General features: G+C 54.8%; 1 protein-coding gene across 1 annotated transcript in view; it reads right to left on the reverse strand.

Moving 5' to 3' along the window:
* Positions 1-465: 465 nt before the first annotated feature.
* Positions 466-24,453, reverse strand: part of SND1 (staphylococcal nuclease and tudor domain containing 1) — a 417,734-nt gene continuing 393,746 nt past the window's right edge. Inside the window, exons 17-24 of the mRNA XM_077770770.1 lie at positions 16,411-16,599; positions 10,065-10,206; positions 6,710-6,833; positions 5,742-5,811; positions 4,543-4,656; positions 2,770-2,973; positions 1,177-1,221; positions 466-1,086 (exon numbers count right to left, since the gene is read on the reverse strand). Of these exons, the coding sequence (XP_077626896.1) occupies positions 1,021-1,086; positions 1,177-1,221; positions 2,770-2,973; positions 4,543-4,656; positions 5,742-5,811; positions 6,710-6,833; positions 10,065-10,206; positions 16,411-16,599 (954 nt within the window). The 3' untranslated portion in view covers positions 466-1,020. The remainder of the gene's footprint in view (positions 1,087-1,176; positions 1,222-2,769; positions 2,974-4,542; positions 4,657-5,741; positions 5,812-6,709; positions 6,834-10,064; positions 10,207-16,410; positions 16,600-24,453) is intronic.

Consider the following 24,453-nt stretch of genomic DNA (forward strand, 5'->3'; position numbering starts at 1 on the left):
GCCCCCAACCTGAACCCACATTGTGCCAGCTTGTGTGGTGCTAGCCTGTACCCCCGGCACAGCAGGAGAGGGAAAGAGTCCCCTCTTCTCCCCTGCTGGGGCTCTGGCGGAACCTGGCAAAGCACAGTACCAGTGACTCTCTGCAGGGGACTGGTGAGAGAAGCCTGGCCTTCCATGTGTGGCCAGTACCGGGCACAGCTTGCCAAGCTGCTCTAAATCTCCACGGTCCTCGAGGGCAGCCATGTGCAGTCTTCTGCATGGCGGTGATGGTGGCACCATGCCTCCTAGGCCCTAGGAGGTGCCTGTGACTCTGAAGAACTGCCCTGTTTTCCCGGCTGGCTGTGCTTTCAGGGCTGTGGCTGGGGATGTAGATGACTCTGTCGGGGGTTATTCGTGTGCCCAAGTCTCCTCCTGCAGGGGCTGCCGAGATTGCAGGCTCTGGACTCCACCATGACCAATAAGGGCTGCAGACAGCAGGTACTATTTTATTGGGCCTCGAAAGCTTTAAATACAGAAGTGGGAAGGGCTGGTAGGGGGCAGATGTAGACACGCTGGCATTTGAGGATGGACGTATCAGAGGAATCACATAATCAACGGCTGGACAGAGAACTGCAAAGAAGGGCAATCTGAGACAGAAGTGGGGTGCCAGCTGGCAGCTGGCCTTGGGTGTCAGGATCATGCCCTATGTTGGGACAAAGTCTTTCATGTTTCTTCCTGATTTGAGGATAACTTTAAAAAAAAAACAAAAAAACCTCCGAATAAAAACACAAAATTGGCTGGGAGAGACTGTGGATGTCAGTGCCTGTCATCTCAGAAGACAGTGGCCTGCCCCCTGAAAGCCTCGCGGCTCACCCACCCCACCCCCAGCCCAGATGCCAGCCCATGAGACATTTCCAAATACTGAAGCAAAGCTGGACCCAATCTACACCCCTGATCTGGGGTCTGGAGCTGAAAACACCCTCCCTGCAGAGGAGGAGGTACTGGTGTGAGCGGGGCTGAGGGCCAGACCCGATCCCCTCCTTAGCGGCTGTAGCCAAACTCATCAGCGTCATCAGCCCGGAAGTCCCCATAGCGCCACAGGTTCAGCTGTGAGAAGACAGAAAGACTGTCAGGGAGGTGGGCCCTGCTAAGCTTCCTTCCTCAGCTCCCCCGGGTACCCCAGGGGCAAAAACTCACCCTGGCGCTCTTGGCGGACTCCTGGGCATTCAGGTACTCTGTGATCTGGAGGGACAAGGGAAGAAAGGGAGGTCACAAAACAGGTATTTGCAACTGAGCAGCCAGAATGACCCTGGAGACTGCCCAGGTACACTCTGCGTCACTTTCCCATTCAGTGGATGGCCAGCTCCCTGAGAATAAGATCCGAAGCGCGCAGTCACCCTGGCCTCCTCGCTGTTCCCTGACTCTGTGATGGCTGTTCCATCTGCCTGAAATGCTCTTCCCCTCAGGTCCACTTGGCTACCTATCCTGCTCCATCAGGGCTTTGATCACCTTCTTCACGAAGCCTCAATGAAAGCTTAATGAAACCACCCCAGTGAAAATTTCAGTCACCCCTTCCCACACATTCCTGATCCTTTATTTCTATCTTCTCTTTTTCCATTGCATTTATCTCCTAACACTTAATTTCACTGATCTAGTATATATGTTACTGTTTGTCAACTCATGCTTGAAATGGTGCCTCTTATTCATGGAGATACGTAGGCCCTCTGTAAATGCTTGCTGAAAGAATGAATAAATGAATGAACACATGTAGAGTGTTTATCTCAGATACTGGGCGAAGGAATGTTCTAGATACCAGAGATACTATGGGTAGCTTCACAGGGGGACAGTGATCTCTCCAAATTCTATAGGGAAACTTATGCTAACTTCCAAGGCAATCTCACGACACTGGGGGTCTCTAGTGAGAGGACTAAGGGTGTCACGCTTCTGTCCAGAGGAGACACTTGTTCCAAATGAATTACTGCCCTGTAATTCCAGTGCCAGGGACCCAGATGGAGAGAAAAAGAGGCCTGGGAAAAGGCGAAACAATGGGCACAAAGGAGGGGAACATGCATTTGAAGGTCTCATCCCTCCTCTTAGCCGGGTACTGCACGAGGGCACATGCTTCCCAGCCACCCACCCTGACTCCAGAGGTGCTCTTCCCAACTCCCAGCCATCAGCATCGAACCCAGTGCAGGTGGTTCCCAGGTGTCCGCCAGCCCCTCACAGTCCACCCCGTGAAGCCAGCACGGCTGGGGGCGCTCAACTCATCTCATGATCGGGAGTCTCAGGCCGGGCTCCAAACCCTGGCGGCCATTCAGACAAGCCGGGTGGATGCAGGGGCAGAGTCCCTTGGGGCCCCATCCCAGCCGAGTCCAGCTGCAGGTGGCCCCGTGTGCAAGGAGCTGGCTATGGACCCGGCAGTGGTATGTTAGAGAGAAGGAAGTGAGAAAGGGAGAGGCAGTGACAGGCTGTGGCCCTCTCCAGGCCACCAATGGCAAGGCCTTCCAGCCTGCCCCCTGGGGGCACATGTGCAGGGACACCCTCACTCGAGTTTACAGCCGCATTCTCAGCCAAGCCTGTAGCCAATTAATTTGGGATGTAATTAGCTTTTTTTTTTTTTTTTAAACCCCAACAAACCCAAATCCATTATCTTTCCCCAGCAGGAGCAGCAAGATGGAGGGCTCCCTGCTCCCTGGCTGGCTGTTGCAGCCTCTAGCCCCCTCTGTGACGGTCGTGGGGAGACGCTAGCAGCCTGCCCCCACATCAGCGGCCCAACCCCACATCACGTACCACTTTCTGGAACTGCTTCTCCTTGCGCACCTCCACCATGACCAGTCCCTCCTTCACCAAGCCCAGCCCCACGTCCCCCTTGGAATCAGCAAACTGCAAGGTGACGTGCGGGCAGCCGGCGCTCAGGTGCTCCACGTTCAGCAGGCACTGAGTGTTCTGGATGTCCCGCACCACGCTGTCTACGGCGTCTGTTCGAGCGTCCTCCTGGGGCGGAGATGCATGCAGATATGTGAGAGAGAAGTGTAAACTTGAAAGACAGCCACGGGGACCCCACATCCTGCTTGTGGACCTCCCAGCAAGTGTCCAGCAGGTGCCACCATCTCGTTCCCTGCTCGGATTCTAACCAGGAAGGAAACGGCCTTGGGGTACAAAGTGCCCCCTCTCCTGGTCTTGTCCTTCCCTCCCTGCCGAGCCTCCTGCATACGTCCCAGCCCTGTCACCCCACCCCTGGACCCTGCCCCGCTGCCTTGTGTCTCGGAGAAAAAGTGGCTTTTGACCCTCCCAAACCAACCTCTGCGGGCTGCCCTGGCTCCTGTCATCCCCTACTCTGCGAGATGGCGCTCTAGCACACTGACCCCTCACGGCCCCTGCTCTGGTGCACCCACTGGCCTCTTGGGCTCTCTCCACGCTCGAATCTCCCTACCCTCAGAGGCTACCGCTTGACCTATTTTGTCACCCTCTTCTCCTATTGTTTCTCTTCTGCCCTTCAGCAAATTTCACAAAAAGGCAGAAATGTTCCATGGTGCACACTGCTCACCTTCGTGTTTGCTCCTTCACACCTGGCATCTGGTAGCAGCTCCAACCAGGCTGTTCAGACTGCTCGCTCTGAGCACCAGGGACCTCCCTCGGTGCCAAAGCCAAGGGTACCCGCCAAGCCTTAGGCTGACCTCCCTGGGGAACTGGACACTGCAGACTGGCTCCCTGCATCTGGGAACTGGGTGGCTCTGTGACCCCGAGCCCACGCTCTCCCCTCTGGATGCACATTCTGCCTCGGGTTCTTTGTCCTTGGACTGCCAAAGGCCAGCACTTGCCAGGCTCACATTCCTCCCTGTCCTGCCTTCCACATGCTCGCCCTGTAGGTGCCCATGCTTTTAGCTATGAATCTGTGATTCTAGGACTTCTTGCTTTCCAAATGGCACACTGTAAAGCCACCTGGAGCTCCCATGGCTCCTAATCTGCTCCTTCTTGTCCCCACACCTTGGCCGACAGCTACACAGCCACACATAGGCAGACGAGTCACTTTCCGTTCCACATTTCCTGCACCCCATCCCCAGATGGCGCTGAGATCTGGCCCGTACGGGTGTGGCCCCGGTCTGGCTGTCATTGTCTCTAGCCTGGACTTCCCAGTTGCCTCCCGCTACTCTGTCCAGTCTGACAACGCCCCATGAAGGAACTTTCAGAACCAGATCTGAACCATGTCACACCTCTGCTGAAAATACCGCCCTGACCCCTCCGCCTTCCCTGGTCATCTCTTGCCACTGCCCGCAAGGTCCCTGACTCTCAACCGTGTGGACTAGTCGCTGCCCACAGTGCCCTGGCCCACTGGGCCCATCCGTCTAAAGAACCAGTTCAGATGCTCCGAGGCCTCCTCTGTGGCAACTTCCCTCAACTTCCTTGGTCGCTCCCATCTCTCAAGTCCTGTCACTAAGAGACCATTCGTCACTGTTTCCACCTTCTCCTGTCAGCCTGTGAAGGCCGCCCATCAGTGGCTGAGGGCCACTGGACACATTCTTTGGAAGCAAGGAAGGAAGAAAGGGAGATGTGTAGACTCACGTCTTGGGGCACCTGGATGAAGGCGAAGGCGTACTCTGTGGCTTGCGCAGGCAGCACACGAGTGCTGAAGGCCGGCGGCAGGGCGCCCAGGCGGCTGGATGGCAGGATCTCTCTCTGTAGAGGACACGTCAGGCCAAGAACATTACACCCTCAACGCCCCCTTCTCTCACAGGACAGCTCTGGTGCCTGGGCCTCTGAGAGTTCTAACTCACGTCCCCACACCACCACTCGCTTCCACTTAGCCCCGTGCACAGGCCTATCCAGTCAGTGATGGCTTGGGGGACATGCCCCGCCGGTCCCTCCAGGTGGAGCCGTGACACACCATCTCACCCTGGGCCCGGTGTTGGCACACCTGGTGCCTCTACTAAAGTAATCAATTTGATAACTGGTATCTAACCTCTACTTCTGTTTTTTTCCAATGCCTTACTTCTGGGACATGGGTTCCTTGAATACTTTCCCACTGGCCAGGGGGCACTCTGGGGGAAAGCACACCAATACAAGGGGCCCTACCGTCCCACAACTGGCAGGACCTCTTCTTTTGTGTATCCCCGGGTGGCAAACTGGGAGCACAGCCCAACTCTGGGCTGCTGCTGCTCGTGGACTCTCAACCTTAGTCCCTGAGGAAAGCAGGTGACCATTGTCACAGCTCAGGAGCGGCATGGTTCTAAACTATAACCTTGTCTCCTGCTTGCTGCTGTGCCCAGAGGGAATCTCCCAGAACTGTCAACAGACTGCCAGGTGCAGCCACCTTGTGACTGTCCCTTTCCGGAAAGCCTTGGTTTGGGGATGAGCTGGGCATCAGCACACAAGCACCTAGTCAAGCCCAAGGACCAGCAGCCATGGGGTGTGGAGGGTCTCCACGGGCCCCTTCTTCAGAGAGGCTGGGCAGAAGACGAGGAGCCGTGGCTGTGGCTGGGCACTCATCCTTGGGGCCTGGAAAGGAGACTCCTCAGCTCTAAAAAACCTCTAACCAGACACCTAAGTTTTGCCTGGTCACTCAGGGGCCCGTGACCTGTCACGCCAACAGTAGCCATACCTACATGCTCACTGTTCTGTCAGCAAGTGGTTTCAAAGCTCCGAGGGACCTTTGAAAGGTCAGAGGGACTTGATCTAGGGGACTACTGTGCTGAATGGCCCCTGGCAGCTGCCTGCTGCCCCTCCCTTGCCTACTCATCCACCTCCTGGTCTCCCACACTCACATTGCCATAGTCAATGTAGAAGACGTGCACTCTGGCAGGAGACTCGACTTTCTCCACTCGGGCGCGGTACCTGCAATGGCATTGCGGGAGGAGCTGAGGGGAGAACCCTGAAGAGTCTGGCCTCCCCGGAACCTTAGTGATAGCAGGGCCAGGGAACACCATTTCCCTGCCCAGGGCTCAGAATGAACACCCAAGGGTGTCACACAGGGCAGTTATCAGACTCCACTACGGCCCAGGCTCGGGGCGCTGTGCCCACCATCTAATGGAATCAGAGCATAGCTGGGAGCAGAGGGAGGGAGAAGGGAGCATGTGGAGCAGATTAATGTGTCCTTGGGGCATAAAGCAACAAGACTAATGACTAGATTGATGTCTGCTGTTTAAACCCAGCACACTAAACAGCAGCTGTAATTAGCCGGCAGATCTGTCTGGGAGGCCACAGCAGGGAACACATCCAAGTCACTTCGTCACCCAGGGAAGGCCATGGGCCCTACTCTTAGTAGATCAGACCAGTGACCTTCCTGCAGCCTGTGAGTGCTCCTGCTCATGTCCCAGACAGCCCGGGTGGAGGGTTGGGTGGCTGGTCTGGGCTCACTGAGAACCAGCCTCCGCCCTCACCACCCCATGTGACATCATTTTTCCTGTGTGGGGTAAGGGAAGTGTCAGAGTCTCAGCCAACCAGCCAGGGTTCCCCCGACAGGGTTTCCCAGGAATCAGGAGAAGAGACATCGCTTCTAGACTCCACAGCCTTGATTGGGCTGCAGGAAAATCATAGGCCCCCGATGGGCTGCAGGCAACGAAGAGGGCCACACTGGAGAGCTGGCCAAGGTCAACAACCATGGCCCAGTGAAGCCAGGTGGCTAAGGCCAATGCCTGAAGTCTACCTGGTAGCTCCGCGGGTCTGTGCCCTGAGGACACACCTGCTCCTGCTCCTGTTTAAGACTTGCACTGCTCAGGTACAAGTGGCTTACCATTCTCCATCTACAAATTTGGCAATACAGAATTCTCCCCGGCGGGGGGCATAGGAGCCTTCAACAGGAGGGTGGCTGGCGATGTCATTTCGCATGTTCTCCATCAGCTTCTCTAGCTGAGTGCCTGGAGGGGAGGAAGAGGGAGTGAAGCCTGGATGCCATATTCTCTAGATGGGGTTGGCCAGCAAGCAGGATGTAGAATTCTGTAGGTCGCCTGTGGGACTGGCTTGCCCCATTCCATAGGGAAGTCCTCTGTGGCCTCTGCTCAAGAGGCTCATGCGGCCTTGAAAAACGGGACAGGGGCTTGCTGACACCTTGGGCCCCAGAGGCACACAGTCTTCCCTCCAACCTCAGCTCTCCAATCCACTGGCTGTGGCAGTGGAAGCCCTTGGGAATGTTCTTTGGGCTCTGCTTAAGGAGGCGGAGAAAGCATGGGGGTGTGAAGCAAAGCCAACCAGCCTCGTTCTGGGGGGGAAGCAGGCCAGCTTACACCCCATTCCTGCCAGGGGCTTGGGTCACGGAAGTGGTGACTGACAGCAGCCACTCTGCCAGGTCTCCTAGGGGGAAACATGGAAGTGGAGGATGGGGCCCCCACAACCTCAAATCTGAGCCAAGGAAGATGGGGAGGAGCTCTGGGAGCAGGGCCCAATCTTAGTACATTCGAACTTGGCTACTCTGACCTTGCTCACCATGTGAAGTATGTGCAAAACCACACTTTGGTACTGCCAGGCTGGGGTTCCAAACTCCCGCCCCAACTCGGTGCCCTCTTCAACTGGGGGAGAGAGTCTCCTTCCCTGCTGGTCTTTCCCAAATCCTGAGTCCCCGCTGCCTGTCACAGCCGGTCATTACCAGGTTTGGCAACACCTGGGGTCCTCTCATGTTCCCTTCTTGCTCCTTCCTGTTGTGTCTCCCCCAACCCCATGCCGCTAAGCACCAGTCCCCAGTGGCTTTACCTTCCCATCCCTCTTGGCCCCGATTCTAGCTCTGCACGGAACCCCGCTGTGCCCTTTGGTCTGAGGTGAGGGCAGCTAGGTTCGTGTGGTGTGGGTATGGGATTCTTCTCTCCGCCTTGAGGGCCCAAAGCCACACTGTAACAGGTGCCTAACACACGCTGGCTGTTGGCACACTTGTCACAGTTGGCTTTATATGTTCCCTGTCTGGGTTTATGTTCCTGCCGCTACACCGTGAGCTCCTTCAGGGCACAGACCACTGCTCACATGGTTCTGTTTCCTCTTGCAAGGTCTAGTAAATCCCTGATGCAAGGAGGGTGCTTAGAATTCAACTGTATTGAAGATGCGCTCTCTGAGGATGCACACAAGGACGTGTCCACTCGTGGGCCTCTGCAGAGCCTGTTTTCCCAGCACTCATGAGCCTCGGTTTCAGAACATGGACTTTGACGAAGAAGCAGTTGCCCTTCCCCCACTCAGCAGCAAACCCTCTACATAGACAAATTCCTTCTATAGGTGGTCTATTTTTATTTTTTATTTTTTTGCTCCAAGGCAACAGAAACAGACTTTGCCTCCTGCAAACAGGTCCTTGCACAGAGCCTGGCTGGTCATTTACAGCTAATGGCAATGCTTTCATCATTTCATTAGATCCTTCCTGAAGGCAGGCTTTAATTAAGAGAAGAGAGACAGGGCAAGAGGATGTCCCCCAAGAGAGGATGAAAGGTTTCAGAAGAGGGAGGCTGTACACGCTCAAGTTTATTTTCATGGAGTTTATGGAACCAACTGAGGTCAGGGTTTTCTCTGGAACCCACTGCTGCCCTCCAGGTGGCGTGCCAACAAGCGCCTCACTCCTTTCTCCAATGTTCCAAGAATACATGGTTTCCCCCTTGTTTCCTTTGTTCTGTATTTTCTGCCTTGGCCACCACTGGCTACAGGGTCCTGACTCCCTACTGCTGCGCAGACAGCCAGCGGGGTACAGGGCACGCACAGGAAGCCTCTGAGATTACAGAGACTACGTGCCTGAAGGCCTTGAACTTCAAGTTTTATCCCCTTGAGACTTCAGGGATCTGTTCTTATTCAGGGTGCGTCCTACCTCACAGGATCCAGAGACCAGGTAGAGCCTGCCAGGGAGCTGCTGTCACCTGGGCAGGGCCTTCTTTGAATTCCCTTTCCCCCGAACTTCCTGAGGGCCATCCTTTCTGGCTCCTGTGCTCAGAAACAGATGTCCTTCCTCCTTGGGCCACCACTGAAAGACTCCTTTCCTTGTTACACCACCCAGAGCTGGCAATGTTGGGCAAATGTACAGCAGGACTGCAGCTGGCCTCAGAGGGAACCTACTCTTGAGGGTGCATCGGCCCCCCTCTCCTCCTGCTGGCTTTCCCCCTCCCAAGTAGAGCCAGCCCAGGCTCGGCAAGGTTGGCTTTTCTTGGTGAAATAACATCGCCACAGAAGCAGCTGCCTGGGAAATATCATTAGAGGGGAAGTGGCTGACAGGAGGCTGGTGATCTGGAGCGGGCCTGGCAGAGCCGCACCCTGCCACCCACGGGACTGCCTGGAGTGCCGGTGACATCTCTGGGCCCCTCTGCCTTGCAATGATCTGGCTCCTTGGACCCAGAGGCAGCTCTCAAAGCATCTTCCTTCACCCTCAACTAAAATGGTTCCCCGCACAGGGTATCAATGAGAGAAGGGAGGTCAGGGTAGAGAGAGCAAAAGGAGTGGAGGTAGGAAGTTGAGGCGGAGGGGTCACAGGGCCACCGTGAGTGACCTCTACCGCCCTCTCTCCTCCAGAAGCCTGAGGTCTCTGCCAAGAAGACCCTGGCCACAGTGTACGGCACTTGAAGGCAGGAGGAGGTAGGAGGATGGAGAGGGAGGGTCCTTGAGAAAGACTGCCCGGGGATGACTTCCCTAGAGCGCGGCTGGTTTCCATGGCAACTACCACTCAGGGCTATGGGACCCTCTAGATAAGGAGAAGACCCAGAGAAAAAAAGCCCAGGCGCCTCTCCTCCTGCCGCCTTCCCAAGGAAGCTGAGGGGGCGGAGGGCTAAGTGAAGCTGGTTTGTGCTTCCTGACCGCATAGAGAGACAATCTGTTCTTTGCTTCCTAAGAGACTCTGAGGGCTACAAATCCCCTGCCCAGCCCAGCCAGGAGTGTCCGAGAGCAAAACAATTTCCTGAGAATCTCAGAATAGCACCTGGACAAGATAGGCTACCTCACCAGCCCTCAGAGGACCTGCTTAGCCTGGCCCACGCCAGGGCTCACTTGCGGCACATGAAATGAGCCCCAGAGCAGCACACAGGTCCCAGGGGATGGGGAGCAGCCACAGACCATTTGGGAGAGGTACCCAGAACGTGTGGGCTGTGTCCCTCCCTCCCACTGAACACAGGGGGTTCTGGAGTTAGTGTCCTCACCGGTCTCCACATCCTGCACGTAGAAGTGCAGGTCGTCAGTGATCTCGGTCACAAACACGGGCTTGTAGCTGGCGGAGCGCTCCTTCTCCTCCAGCACGGGCGCGACCTCCTCCACGGGCTGCTCCTCGTAGTGGGCCCAGACCTGCACGTGTGGGCAGCAAGGGACAGGGGGGATGGGGGTTAGGAAGCAAAGCCAAAAAGGACCAGGAAAGGGTCCTTGGGCAAGTGCGGTCACCCCCGGGGGTGAAGGAGCGTGGGGGTCATCACGCGACACTCGCATCACACTGGCCTGAGCCCCTAGGCTTCTTATAGTCTGTGCGGGTAAGGAGAGTGCCCTGAAATTCTTCTGATAGATCAGTTCTCAAATTCGGGCAGGTATCAGAAGCAACTGGGGAGCTTATTAAAAATGCTGGTCCCTGGGTCCCCATGCAGGTATGCCAAGTTAGGGTCTGTTATAACTACACCCAGAGAAAGTAAAACAAACCAAAGCTGACTCCCAGGCAATCCTCATGTAAACCAGAGTATGAGAGCCTTGGCGTTGCAGTGGCTCTGGGACCCCACCTCCCTCTCTGACATCACTCAGTTGGGGTCACTATGAACTCTTTAGGCCGTCGCACTGCCCAGGGCCATGGCACTCCTGAGGCTCTCCAAGTGACAGCCCTGGATGACGGAGGGGAGGGCCTGTCACTGTTCAAGAATGCCATGTCCCAGCAACTCCTCCGTCCTCACCTCAAGCAGGTTGCTCTGACCCCAGCTCAGAAGCCGGGCCACTCCCCTCCACCCTCGCCTTTCTCTTCCTCCCCTGGCCAGGCACTGTCAGGGCTGCAGCGGCTCAGAAGCTGATTCGATGTGACAGTGCGTCAAGTCCAATCCTGCGGCCAGGAGATTATCCCAGCAGTGAAGCCTGTCAGAGCAGGAGAGGGCAGGGGCTGTCCAGTCGGAGGGGGTGAGGGACTGCACCCCACATGGAGTCCCACAGCCACACGAGAACAAGGGGTAATAAAAGTATTAGCCAAAAACACATGCATACTAGGTGCCAGGTGCCATTCTAAACATTCTCCAAGTATTAATTCATTTAATCCTTATGACAACCCTTTGAGTAGGTATTAACATTACCCCCATTTTATAAAGGAGGGACCAGAGGTACCCAGGCTTGCTAGAAGCAGCAGAACCAGGATCTGAACCCAGGCACCCAGGTGCTAGAGATCGTCAAGGGGACATTTTGGCATTGACTGGGCCTCTAGAGAGAGGAAAGCACTGAGTGGTAGGAAAGGCTATCGGTGGGAGATGTAGGCTCTTGTCCTTTAATTTGCTGTTTGACTTTGGTCAAGCCATGGGCCTCCTGCAACTCCTTTTCTTCCTTGCAAGAGGGAAGAGGACCCTGGAGCCTGTGGGCTGTGCCACATGGCCGCAGAATCAGTCAGCTGACATGCAGATCCCTGGACGGCATGTGGAAGAGCCCAAGGACAGGGATGTCTGATGACTGACCCTTCTTGGGTCACACCTGTAGAGGCTATGCTTCTGCCTTTCATGTGGTGTGAGCATTCTTCCACTGGATGGGGAGGCCAGGGCCCCGAGAACTGGAATGGGCAACAGGGGCTGAGCCTGGGGGAGACTGCCAGGGAACGGCCGAGGGGGATAGGAGAGATGTCACCAGGGCCAAAACCTCTACCAGCCACACGTAATAGTGGCCTTGCCTTCTGTCATCTGAGGTCAGACTCTAACCCAAACAGGTCCCCCCCGCCCCCACCTCTCTCCCAGCACCAGTTGCTGCAGCTACCCCCTTATCACTGGTGTCTGGACACCTCTGCTTTCCACATGCCCAGGACTGGTGGCCACAGGAAAGGAGGCAGATGGCAGGACTAGATCAGTTAGATCAGAGACTCCTGGCCCAAGGGGTCTCTAGCTTTTGGATTTCCCTGTGAAAGGGCCTCTCCCATTGGAGGCCATGGCACAGACAGCTGGGAGCACTTTGGGGGACAACCACAGTTACTTCCGGTTCCAAGGCTCACAGCCTGTTGAGGTAGACTTTCTCCCTGGGGCCCGCTAGGGGAAAGTTCCCCAGCGAAGTGACGACTTAGCCAGTCCTAGCCGCTCTGGGACCTCTGCAGCTCAAGAACCGATGGGACTCTCCCTGAGCCACAGGAATGCCAATACTACCTCAAATGAGTGGAAGCCAAGTGCCACCTTCCCTCACTGGCCAGCACCTACCCTCTAATCCATCAGCCTTCCTTCTGTTCCACCCCTAGGCAGTGGGCCCTTCTCCCACCCACCTTGCTCTTCTTGCTCCCTCCCCTCCCACGTTAAGCCAGCAAGTTAGAGACAGGCTCGGCCCTAGGCTGAGAGCTGTCTGGGCTCCGTTGGAACCCTGCCTTGCTCCCCTGGGCTGTGGGGAAGGAGGTGCCTCAGCAGTATTGGTGAATTGGGGACAGACTGAAGGGGAGAGCAGGAGCTGCTAATGACTCCAGTAAAAGCGCCTTGGGCGACAGCATCAGTCTTCCTCCTTGGGGAGAAGAGCGGAGCTCTCTGCTGGCAGGCTCAGGCAGGCAACAAGCTCGAGGTCATGGATGATGCAAACAGAAGCCTCAGGGATGGCCCGCAGGCCTCCTGCTCCCACAAGGAAGGAGGGTGGCAGCGGGGCCCAGCCCTGTGACAAGGCTCCACAGCTCACTGGTAGCAGGGCCACATCAGAGTGTACCCCACTCACTCCCAAGGTGAGAAGACACCAGAAGCATGAGATTGCCAACCGGTAGGACAGGGAGAGCTGCTTCTCAGATAAAGGAATTCCATTTCTAAGAGAGCGCTGGCTTGGCCCCTTGAACGGTGGAGCCCTGCAGGTCTCCCTTGGGGGATGGAGATGACCACTTATACCCTGGGACCTGGCCACCAGTGGCCCGCAGCAAGCCAGTAAACCCAGCCTGGCTAGGTGGCTTCTTGGTGGGAAGGAGACAATCAGCGGAGAGCTTAGAACGAGGCATGTTTTGCCCATATTGACTTATGTTGCCCTTCTACAAACTGGGGCAGAGGGGACAGCCACACTGGTGGACACTTGCCAGAGAGTGCCACTTCCCTACAGCCATCCTATCCCTCTCACAGTTCAAATCCCTGACAAGGAGACTGTTCTGGGGAATTCCCAGGGAGGATGCTCCTCATTCTGGACCCATGGTGGGGAAGACAAAGAAAACTCAAAGTCCCCTTCAGAGAGCACAGTAATTGTGTACACATAGAATCAGTGCCTTATGGTTCTCCTCCTCCAGGCTCTGGGCAGATGGAGGAGCTGGGGAAGGACCTGCATGGCCAAGATGCCGAGCAGAGGATGGGACTCTGGAGTTGGGAATGCTCTTGGCCTTTGGTGGAGACAAGCTTGAACCGGGTCTAAGCAGCAGGGCCTAAGGGTGCCGGGGGACCTACCCAAAAGGGCTCTGCTTTGCTCTGGGACAACCTCCGGGCTGCATTCATGTGGAAAGGTCTTTCCCAGCTCCTCTGATTCATGGTAGGGTTTGTGGTCAGGCTGGGGGCCAGGATGGCACTGTGTCCTGAGGCGGGGCGCCTTGGTAACTCCTCCATGACCTTGGCCTTAGACCTAGGTGGGGGAATGGGCAAGGGAGGCAGTTCCTTCCTCCCTTATCTGCTCTACTGCTGCTCTGCCAGTTCCTCTGGACATTGTGGGGCCAGGTCAGGAGCATAGGCTCTCGCCTCCTGTCCTTGCCCGTCCCTGGCCCTCCCTCTTTCCTGTACTCCTTCCCCAGGGAGTTCCAGATCCTCCTCCTGACAGGAGATGGGCATGTGAACTGAGGCTCCGCTGGCTGGAGGCCTTCTTTCCTAAATCCCATTTAATATTTGCTCAATAGGCTCCAAGGGTGGGGCTGGCTGGGGGCCAGGGTGGTGGAGGCCTTCAAGATCGCAGTGGGGAAGACAAGGTCAATAAAAGGCAATCAATGGCCAACCCAGCCCTGTCCGGGGCCCTGCTGGGGAAGAAAGTGGGTACTGGGGAGGGAGGGCAGTTCTGGGGCCTGCCATCTGTGTTTCCCTCTTTGGTCCACAGACCTACCCAGGATTCCTGGAGGAGGAGGGGGGAACCCGGCATTATCTTCCTGTAGAGGAAAAGGACCCAGAAGCGTCTTCACCAGGAGAGAAGTCTGCAGGGCACAGGGAGGAATCAGGCCCAGCAGAGAGGCAGCTAAGTTCTCACAGAGGGGAAACTAGCCTTGCCAGGTTCCCTCAGACCCACTGACAAATGTGCACATACACAATCACGTTCCCCAAAGACTTCTGCATGAACTCAGTCTCAGAGAATCTCTCAGGATTACCTTTCCTTGGTTAGCTCACAGGTACCACCATGATCTCTTAGCCACATGAGCCGGTCTCTGAACAGCTATGGCAACCCTCACAGGTCACAAGTGAGGCAAGGCTGGAGGTCCTGGGGACACCTTACATAGGCAGTTTACTGTCCTCCAGCTGGCTACCAAATTCTCTCATCCCAGTCCAGCCAACTCAGGGGGCAGCGGTGCTCCACACACAGTGCTCCCGGGAACCAGCCCCGTCAGAAGAGGCAAGGCATCCCATACGAGGTTCTGCCAAGACCCTCGGAGAGGACAGGATGTGAGGGAGAGGGACCCAGGAGGCAGGCAGGCCCCCCACACTGAGAGTAGCGCACTGCATTTTAATCGGACTGGAACAAAACCACGCAGCCTGTGTAAGTGATTAATCACCGGTAATTACTCCTCAGCATCATCATCTGGCACCAGTGAAATGACAACCTGGGCTCTTTCAGACAAATCCACCGTGTAGGAAATGGTGGTGCCCAGAATAACACCCAGCAAGGCACCCATTCCTCCACCTCAGGCCAGATTCCCCTCTGTCTTCTCTTGGGTCCCTCTGGGGTCTCCAATCTCAAGAGAAGAGAGGATCACTCAGATCCGAAGAGGCTCATGTGCTGAGTGACTAAGGGAGCAGGGCCTGGGGGCAGAGATGCTTTCAGAATCTGAGCTTTAGAGGCCAGTGCTTGCCATGCCAATCCTCAGCTGCTAGTTCTTTGGTGAAGGTTCAGCCCTTTGCACACAAAGCCCTATCACCACATGCAGGCACAGGACATGAGGGTGGCAGTCCTAAGGTTAGCTGTCACCAACAGGAAATCAAAGAGGAAGCTCCCTTGTGGCAGGGGCTAAGGCTGCCTGCTTCCCCATCACTCTAGGAAGACAGGGCTTACTGTGAGCAGAACTGGGATGAGGAAGGGTAGGAGCCTCCTCAGAGGCCTCGGGGTAGCCTATTCCTCCAAGGCATGGACAGTCTCCTTCACCTGCCCCAAGATTTGTGGGTCACCACATCCTAGAGTTCTCCCACTCCCATAAGGGTTGGTCACCTGCCCCAATCCTCAGTGGAACGGGAAGAAAAGCCATAGAGAGATCCAGGCAGGAGTCCCTGGGCCCAGTCCCTGAAGGAAGACCACTGGGAAGGGCTCAGTGAGGAGGTGGCTGCTCTGGGCTGGAGGAGAATGAGGAGCCACTGGGCCCTGATGCCCCCTACTCCTTTTGGCAGGTGTCTGGGCCTTGACTTTGGGAGGCGAGTTGCAAGCCAGATGGCTGCCCCATGGGGAAGGAAACGTTTATTCCTGGAACAAATTTATGGCTCAGCACGGCTGTCCCATGAAATCCTCCTCAAGCTCAGAGAAGCCCTGACAAATTGGTGGCCGGCTGATTTATCCCCATTATCAGGGCTGGGCGATAAGTCAGTGGTGACAGGCTGAGTCGGGGGGTGCCAGGCCCAGCTCCCACCACCAAACCACTGGGTTCCTTAATCGTCCATTTGTTTCCAAAAGCTGCTTTCAAACCCACCCCCCTTGTCTCTTCAATGCAGTGTCTGCAGAGACTGATGGGCTATAAATCTGCTGTCCTAACAGCTTTATGCATCTCCTGGGGTAGCTTCCAAAATGGGCCTCTCTGCAGGGCAATGTGAAGGAAATTCAGAAGTGGGCTGTAGGTCGTCCGGCTGCTCTGAGGGCACCAAAGAAGGGTCGGGGCTGACGAAGGGATGACTCCCCAGTCACAAGGGCTCCCTCCGTCATTCCTCTCATGTCTCCAAGGTCACCTTCCAGATAACTTTCTGCTCTAGCAGGTCTACCTGCTCTGTAGGTGGGCCTAGGGCTGAGGAAGCCTGAGCTGGCAGCCTCTCCCTCGGTCATGTGTGTTCCTGACCAACACCAACCGGTGCCCCTCAGTTGGGGGATGTCAAAACCCGAGTCTGTTGTGTGGAAGCTGTGGTATTGGGGAGGGGCGGGAAGGGGAGAAGTCAGAGCTCTGGCGTGGTACCCCCTCCTCCCCAACCAGGCCCAATTCCACACCCGTACCTTTTCTTTCTTCTGCTTGGCGGCTTCTTCAGCAGACAGCAGGGATTTGTAGTAGGAGCTGCGCTCAGCAGTGAAGTGGACCTTGGAGAGCGCGTGCTCCACCAGCAAGACGGACAGGTTGGCACCATCGATGTGCAGCCAGCCGATGAAGTTGCCGGCCTTGTCCATGCTCTCTACCTCCACCTCTACCTGGGGAACAGAGAAAGGGGGTGTCAGCCTGTAGGGGGAGGCCCTGGGCAGCTGCCAGGGCATTTCACACCCCATGACAGGAGCACACTGGGCACAAGGGCAAGAGCTTATTGGAGCTCCAGCACTGCTGACCCTCTTAGAACCCTTACTTCAGTTCTGTAAGTTGGACCTATGCGTTCTAGCCTCTGACGCCCCAGAATCATCCTTACAGATACGTCACTGACCAAGCACTTCAAAACTCCCTTCTTCTCGGATCTTTTGGCAGATGGCTACTAGGGTAAACTCGGCTCCCCTTAGCTTAAGCAAGGGAGTCTGCGTTAGCCCTGTGCGTGTGTGAGTGCGGCCTGAGGATCGGGAGCGAGATAAGCAGCAGACATAGCTCCGGGTACATCCCACTCTTCGTTAGCACCCACCCACCCCCGGCTCTTCTAGGAAGACAGGCAGGCCCTGGAGAAGCAAGACAATCCCTGGGGAGAGGGGTGTACAGCTGAAGGAATTAATGCTTAACAAAGGTAATGAAAATGCCTGGATGAAAGCCAGGCGAGGAGAGGAGGGATGGGGCAGGTGGGCAGAAGGATGAGAACAGGGAGCTTGCTAACACACGAGGACTTCTGTGCGGTGACCGCAGCAGGGGGCTGCTCCCGATAGGGAGCAACTAGAAAGGTGCAGTCACTACCATCAGCCCCGTCTGTGGGGCCTTATGCTATGGCTGAACGTCAAAACCCTCAGGGGCCCCTGCAGGGCTCAGGGCGTCTGAGCCTCCTCCACTGAGGGCTTCCCCAAGACCCAGGACCCCAGAGACAGTACTGACTCTGCTCCTCTAAGAGGGTAGCCCTGATGCCGCCGGCCCTTGTGGGAGCTGATGTGCCCCCACCTCAAGAAGGTGGATTCCTTCTTTGATTCTCTCCCAAGCTCTTTCTTTTTCTGCTAAAAGGGGCTTGTAAAAGCCTTTGCTGCCAAAGATGAAAACTTGTATTAATTTAAACAGCTTCAGGCTCGATTAAGCAATAAAATGAATGTCTAAATACCTGGGAATTCTCTGAAGCCTGGGCTGGAGCCAGCAGCACAGCCCAGGGCAGAGGGTTAGAGAGGGAATGGGAGGGAGGAGAGCAGGGAGAAATGTGGGGGACATGACACCCTGTAAGTAGGCAGAGGTGACTTGGGCATGCATACGGAAGGCAATGGGGAGAAGAAGAAGAGGTAGGACCAGAAAGGCAGGACCTTGGCTTCTCCCTATTCTTGAACACCCTCTTCCTACTTAAGGCTTACGGTTAACCCTTCAGGTGGAAATGCAAGTTCAATGATGCCTGAGGTTGGGGTCTGGCCCATAAGCAGATATGAAGTTTATTAGAGTCAGAAAAAAAAAAAAAAAAAGAAAGAAAGATACTATATAGATCCATCCCAAGTTGACTCTGTAGGTGGGTAGGTAGGTCCCCTATTCCTGGACCTCTGGGTCCCTATTCCTGGCCTCCTTCCAGTTCTGAGAAGCCTGTGGTGGGCCAATGTGGTCGTGACAAGAAGTCTGATGGCCCTGGCATCATTCCTCTGGTACCTGATTGCTAGAATGGAGGCAGGAACCCCAGAGACAGGCTGATGAAATACCCGGGCAGGTACAATCCCTCTCATCCTATAAGGTGCTCCTACTTATACCCCACTCCACACAGCAAACCCCAAATTCACAACTCACCTCTGATGCTGCAAACCAGATGCCGACCTCTCAAGGGCTCACACTTGCAAGAGACCCCAGTGACTAGTAGCCACTCCTGAGGTCAACACTGCCAACTCTCTTAGAGGCTGACTTCACCCTTACCAGCCTCTCCCTGCCTGCAACAGAGATGCCAACTTGGGCTTGACAAGTCCCTGGGCCCAGCCAGGCACAGAGGAAAGAAATCTCTAGACTTGGGCACTGTCCTCTCACTGAATCCATCTTGGGTTACAGAGGGAGATAAAACTGTAGCCTGTGAGTCTCTGCTTCCCCTTTTATTATGGCTGCTGCAACCAAGGTAATTTCTCAATCAAAGGTACTCAGGAGAACATGGGCTGGACTCAATGGAAAGATGGGGCAACTTCCAAGTCTTTTGACTTGTGACCTCTCTAGCTGAGCCCTGTGCTGTGTCTATCCTTTTGGGCACAAAGAATTCAATCTGAAGACCAAAGTCTTAACCCTTCTCTAGTTCTGGGAGAGTCCCACGGGGAGCAAGCAGAGGGTTAACCATGGTGGTCATTGGTATAGGTCATGGTAAGTTGGTATAGGTGTTCATTTTTCATCATGTTTCTCTTAGATTGACTGCCAGGAATTTGTAGCTTGACTATAAACATTTCATGGGTCAATGTCTGTATATACTTTATTTTTCTGACCAACTTTTAAGACTCACTCAGGTTTTTGATACCGTCTCTAAATTAAAAAGTACATGTAAACACACAAAGATACAGAGATACACAGATACAGTTGATTCTTATTGCTTGTGGTATTTTGTTCTATGAAGTCACCATGAACACCGAATTAGCGAATCCTGAACCATTGCTCCCAGGGGAAACACAGGATTAGATTCCTGCAAGACTCTCATCACATTTTTATCAACTTACCAATACATAACCTTCTTCTGTGCATGTTTCTGTTTAAAGACACCTTATTTAATATATACTGATGATTCATTAACATTGAACTCACAGCCAATAGCACTATAACTCATGCCTGAATAAAGCTTATCTAACACATGCATTTTCTCCTTAAGGCATATCACAGCCTTCTTGCACTTAGGAACACTAGACAGCACTTCGGCACTCTGCTTGGAGGCCACTTTAAACTACAAAATCACCAAGAGAAAGCACACACACAGGAAAAACGTAGCACCAGGACACTATAGAAAGGACACCTGTTTATGGTGTGAGAGCTGAAACAAGAAGGCGGTGCAGCACCTTTCTCAGCCTCAGGTGGGAAATGTGCTCATCAGCAGACGCAAAGTTTTTTCACTGCTGTGCACATCCAAAAATGATCAGAACAGTCCCATAGGGCACCTGGGTGGCGCAACCTCGGCTGAGCATCCAACTTTGGCTCAGGTCATGATCTTGCAGTTTGTGAGTCCGAGCCCTGCGTCAGGCTCTGTGCTGACAGCTCAGTGCCTGGAGCCTGCTTCAGATTCTGTGTTTCCCTCTCTCTCTGCCCCTCCCCAACTCGTGCTCTGTCCTTCTCTCACAAATAAATAAATCATTAAAAAATTTTTTTAAAAAAGTCCCATGAGCACTGATTTTGGGTTACAAATAAATTTTAGCAAGTGAATTTGCAAAAATGGGATCTCCTAGAATGAGGTTTGACTATCTGGAGATACATGGAGAGCTATTTCCTACAAGTCTGTTTCAAACTGAAGACAGGAGTTAGGGGAGGCTCATTCTTGTTAAATACGCAGGAAACCTCTTCTGGTTTCTTTCTGGCTATTCTAATCAAGTGTTTAACCGGAGAGTGCTATACAGTATTGTTACTTGTCTCTTCAGCATCTTGTGGAGTGTTTCAGGGAGAGAGATGGGCTCAATAGCTTCCCTTGGGAAGCCTCAGATATCAAGAGTTCAAGCCTTGGGTGACAGCCTTGGGCTGCCAGAGTGTTTCATTTGTGTGGGCATTTGGTGTGTACACATGTGATCTGATATGGCCTTTAGGGCACCACAGAATGTGTGTACACACGGACACAAGCAGTATCGGGGAACAGATGGAGGCTCTTCTCTTCATTCCCCTCTTCAATGCTCATACTGAAGCTAACACCTAGGAAAACAGAGCTGAGGGGAGGAGGAGGCCTCCTGAGAGATCACGAAGGGGGCCATGGCATTCCATTGAGGAAGCGGCTGGGCGGGGGTGGGGGTGGGGGGCAGGCAGCCCAGACGCCTGAAGGTCTGACCCACTCCCCAAGTGCTGAAGGACACTGTGCTGCTGCTTCACTGCGCAGCTCTGCTGGTCTGGCCGCCTGCCAGCGTCTCTCACCCATGCTCTTGCTGCCGACAGAGCAGGTGGGAATCTTTGGTCCAAACTAGGTAGGCCTGTGAGCTGAGCTCCTCCAGCTTCAATACCACCTTCCTGTGAGGGCTTCCCTAACCCACCCCCAAGTGAACCATCCTGTGAACACCTATAGGCTCACCAGGCTTTGGCATTTAGAGGGCAGCGTACAACACAGCAGTTAGAAGTACAGACTGTGGTGCTAGGCTGCCTCAGTTCAAATCCACCTCCCACCGACATGGCCTTTGGCAAGTCACTTACCTTCTCAGTGTCTCTCTATACTGTAAAACTGGCATTGCAATATTACCCATTTCAAAGGATTTGTTATGACTAAATGAGCTAATATGTACTAAACATGTGAAAGAGTACTGGACACATAAATGCTTCATTGTCATCATCATCATCATTATCAACTTTTTACTTCATAGTAGGGGTGGTTATTTCCAAATGTCTTTATTTCTTCAACTAGACTGTCAGCTCCAAGGGGGAACAAAGCTTCATCTCCACTCTGAATCTTTCCCAGAGCTGGGTGTACCGACTGGGCAAGGAGGTGGCAAGAAGAGCATGGATCATGGAGTCAGATAGACTTGGGTTCAAATCCTAGCTCTGGCCGGGAATTTTTGGGAAGTCACAAGCTCTCTTCTCCTAGCCAGTATTCTCCTCCATAAAAAGAGAAGCGGGTCCTGTGTATTAAAGGAGGTAACATAAAACTGCTTCCTCTTCCCTTCAACTAATATGGGCCAGCAGCAGCCTTGCTCAGGCTGAGCTCCATCCCCTTAGCTCTCCCTCCACCTGTAAGTTTGGGTTTCCTACACCCAGGGGACCTCATGCAAAATACAGAGTGGAGGGAAGGCAAATGTGGGCTGATGGGAAGAGCTAATGTGTGACTGTCCTCATACCCAGCTGAATAGCAGGTGCCTTTCTGCTCAGAGGAGGGGAGCAGGGGTGTCTTTCCCCACCACAGGGCGCAGGGGAGGGGACACAGCCCAGCCAGCCACGCCCAGTGGGAGAGCAGCTAGACACACTGGACTCGGCCTGTCCGGGGGCTGGGGCAGCCAGCGGGCCCCGCTGCCTCGCAGTGGGACACGTCCTCCTGCTCCCAAGCACATTAATGTGCCACTAATGAAATTGTTCTGGCTTATTTACCAAATTAATACAAACGGCACAGGCTGTTAATTTGTATGTCTCCTAATTACTGAGGAAGAGCTCCCGTGCCCAGGCAACACACACACCTCAGTGCCCACCCAGCCAGGCTGTGGTCTCACCCTTCCCAGCTGCGGGTGCGTTAAGAAGGGGAGAAGGGAAAGGAGGAAAGGGGAGAACTGGAGCGGCTCCTAGCTCACTCTCCGTGGCTGGGAACAAATGAGAGGTGTGGTGGCCATGAATTTGTTTCATTGCCTAGAGTCCTTTCCTTAGTGGCTAGAGTGCCTTGGCCTCCAGAAATATACTCGGTCTCTGTCCTACTCCCCTCTTCCAAACTAAACTGCCCCTTTCCCTTGTCGGGATTCTGTCCAGCTTCTTAACTTAGGAACTACTCCTATCAGCCAGGCCGTGGGGTCTGAGTCATCCTTCTCTCTAGGCAGTGTGGCACATTCTCGGCCCGGGGTGCAGTGCAGGGCTGGAACGGGGCAGGGGGGTCACAGGAAGGGAGGTAAAAGCCACGCAGGGCCCGAGGGTCTTATGGATACTGCTCCTCTCAAACGGTTCTGGTCCTTCCCGGCCAATAAGCCTTCAGATTCTGAAACCTTGTGTAAAGTGTGTGTTTGTGTGTGTGTGTGTGTGTGTGTGTGAGAGAGAGAGAGAGAGAGAGAGAGAGACTGAGATCAGTTAAGAGCTCACCATAAGACCACAGAGGAAATTCTGACTGCCCTGGGGGTTCATTTAGCCGTCCTACCTCTCCTGCTCCAGGAGCCATATGGGATGCCTCCTGGTTTCAAGGCTGGGGCAAGGCTGGGGCAAGGCTGAAGAGACATAGGTCCTCCTGCAGCCTCCCTTGGGTCTTGATGAGGTTTGAGCCAGGGGAGGGAGAAGGCACTGGAGGCTGCCTCCACGGAAAGGCAAGCTTGAACAAGGCAGTTCGGGGCACTCAGGGCAAAGAAACTTCAAAATGTTGAACAGAGGAGGATACACAGCAGGGGGCTGCATGCTCCCCTGGGGACTCAGGGGAGCCAAAGCAGGTGTAGCACAGAGGGGGTTTACTGGTGGGGGAGGGCAGGGAGATCCCACACTTATGTACCCACCTTCCTTTTTTGTGTGTCAAGAGGATGGAGGAAAGGTATGAGCTCCCCAAAGTGCACTGGCCCTGCCTCTACGCACAGTGTCTGAGCGCAGGAGATGGCTGCTCTTTAGCCTGTCTCTTAGGCCAGGAGGCTGTGGAAAGACTGGAAAACAGCGAGGGGATGCTCTCTGCCTCAGGGGAGGTGGGCGGCCTCCTGCAGGGCAGGTGAAGCCAGGCAGACCAGAGCAGCAGCACAGGACACCCCTGCCCTGGGGCCCCTGGAAATGTAGGCTGCCTGCGCAGGTGAGGAGGATGGAGGTTATATGGGGTGCAAGTTCCTCCAGAAGGCAGACAGTAGACTGCTCAGGGCTGCCTCTGGGGAGGTGACATCAGGGGCCCTAATGACAGGCAGAAGCCTCTATGCTTTCCACATGCTGTCTGGCTACAGGCTTGCTTTAAACACCACCAAAGCCATCAGCAACAAGTACAGGAAAAAGCCTAGAACTGGGAAACGGTAGGAAAGAAGATTGAGTGAGAAGGCACCAAGGAACACAGAAAAAGCACTTGACTGGAACTGTGATCTGGGCTGGGGGGCAGGGGTCACATCCCCTCCAGGCTCAGTCAGTCTCCTCACACACAAATGAGAGCGGAACCAGGGTTTTAGGGCGCTCTCAGCTGTGAACTAGCTGAGGTGACAGTCGGGGCTGGGTGGGGGCACTGGTGGTATACCAGTACGACTGGGGGCTGAGAACAGAGAAGGGCAAGCAGAGAAGGCCCCGCGAACCCTCAGGCCCCGCAGGAAAACTTGCACAGAAGGATAAAGGGCACTCCAGCCTCTTCCGAAGCCACGCCTCCCACCAGAGTTTTCTGTCCGAATGGGACAGTGATCCAGGGCAACCAGACTGCACCAGAGACGCCCTGCATGTTACTCAGAGGCAGCCACGTCGCTGCAGAGCTGGGTTCCCCACCATCGCTGATGCTGCACGAAGGCTGTAATGTGCTGCCACAGCTAGAGCTGTGAACTTGAAGAGACCCCTCACCTTAATATAGTAGCAGCTTAACACGGCCAACGCGTGCCCTCCATTCACAGGCGCGTGCAGACACACCAATGTCTCTTGGAGACGATGCACATTAACACAATGCAATTAATAATATAACGCTCTGGGAGCTGGAGACGCAGTGCCCATGCAATGCCTCCCGGGTCTCATTATCGGCAGCTGCCGGCAGGGAGTGGGCAGAGGAGAGGCAGGCAGCGGTACCAATCTTTCCCGTGCTGGAGAAGCAGGGCTCTGGTCCCCAGCAGCGCCCCTGCCCCTAACCCCTCAGCACCTCCAGATCAGATGACTCTTTCCAGTCCAACCCACAGTGCCAACTGTTCTCCAGAAAACCTCCCTTTGACATCCGTGCGCTGGCCCAAGCCAAAGCCCTAGGAATGCCTGGAAATCAGGCCCAAGTTGGCACAGTGGCAAGAGGGGCCAAGAAGCTCCTGGAAATTGATGGAAGGCCTGAGCGCAGAACAAGATGGCTCAGCTAGAAGCTCAGGGCTTCTTCATCTCTCTTCTAGAATACTTCAGGGATGAGGGGTGGGATGACAGGGGTAGGGGTGGGGGGCGGGGCAGCTCCTGGTCCTGCCTGAGGCAGAGAGGTGGCA

This window comes from Crocuta crocuta, unplaced genomic scaffold (assembly GCF_008692635.1).
Source record: "Crocuta crocuta isolate KB4526 unplaced genomic scaffold, BGI_CrCroc_1.0 scaffold266, whole genome shotgun sequence".
Taxonomy (NCBI): domain Eukaryota; kingdom Metazoa; phylum Chordata; class Mammalia; order Carnivora; family Hyaenidae; genus Crocuta; species Crocuta crocuta.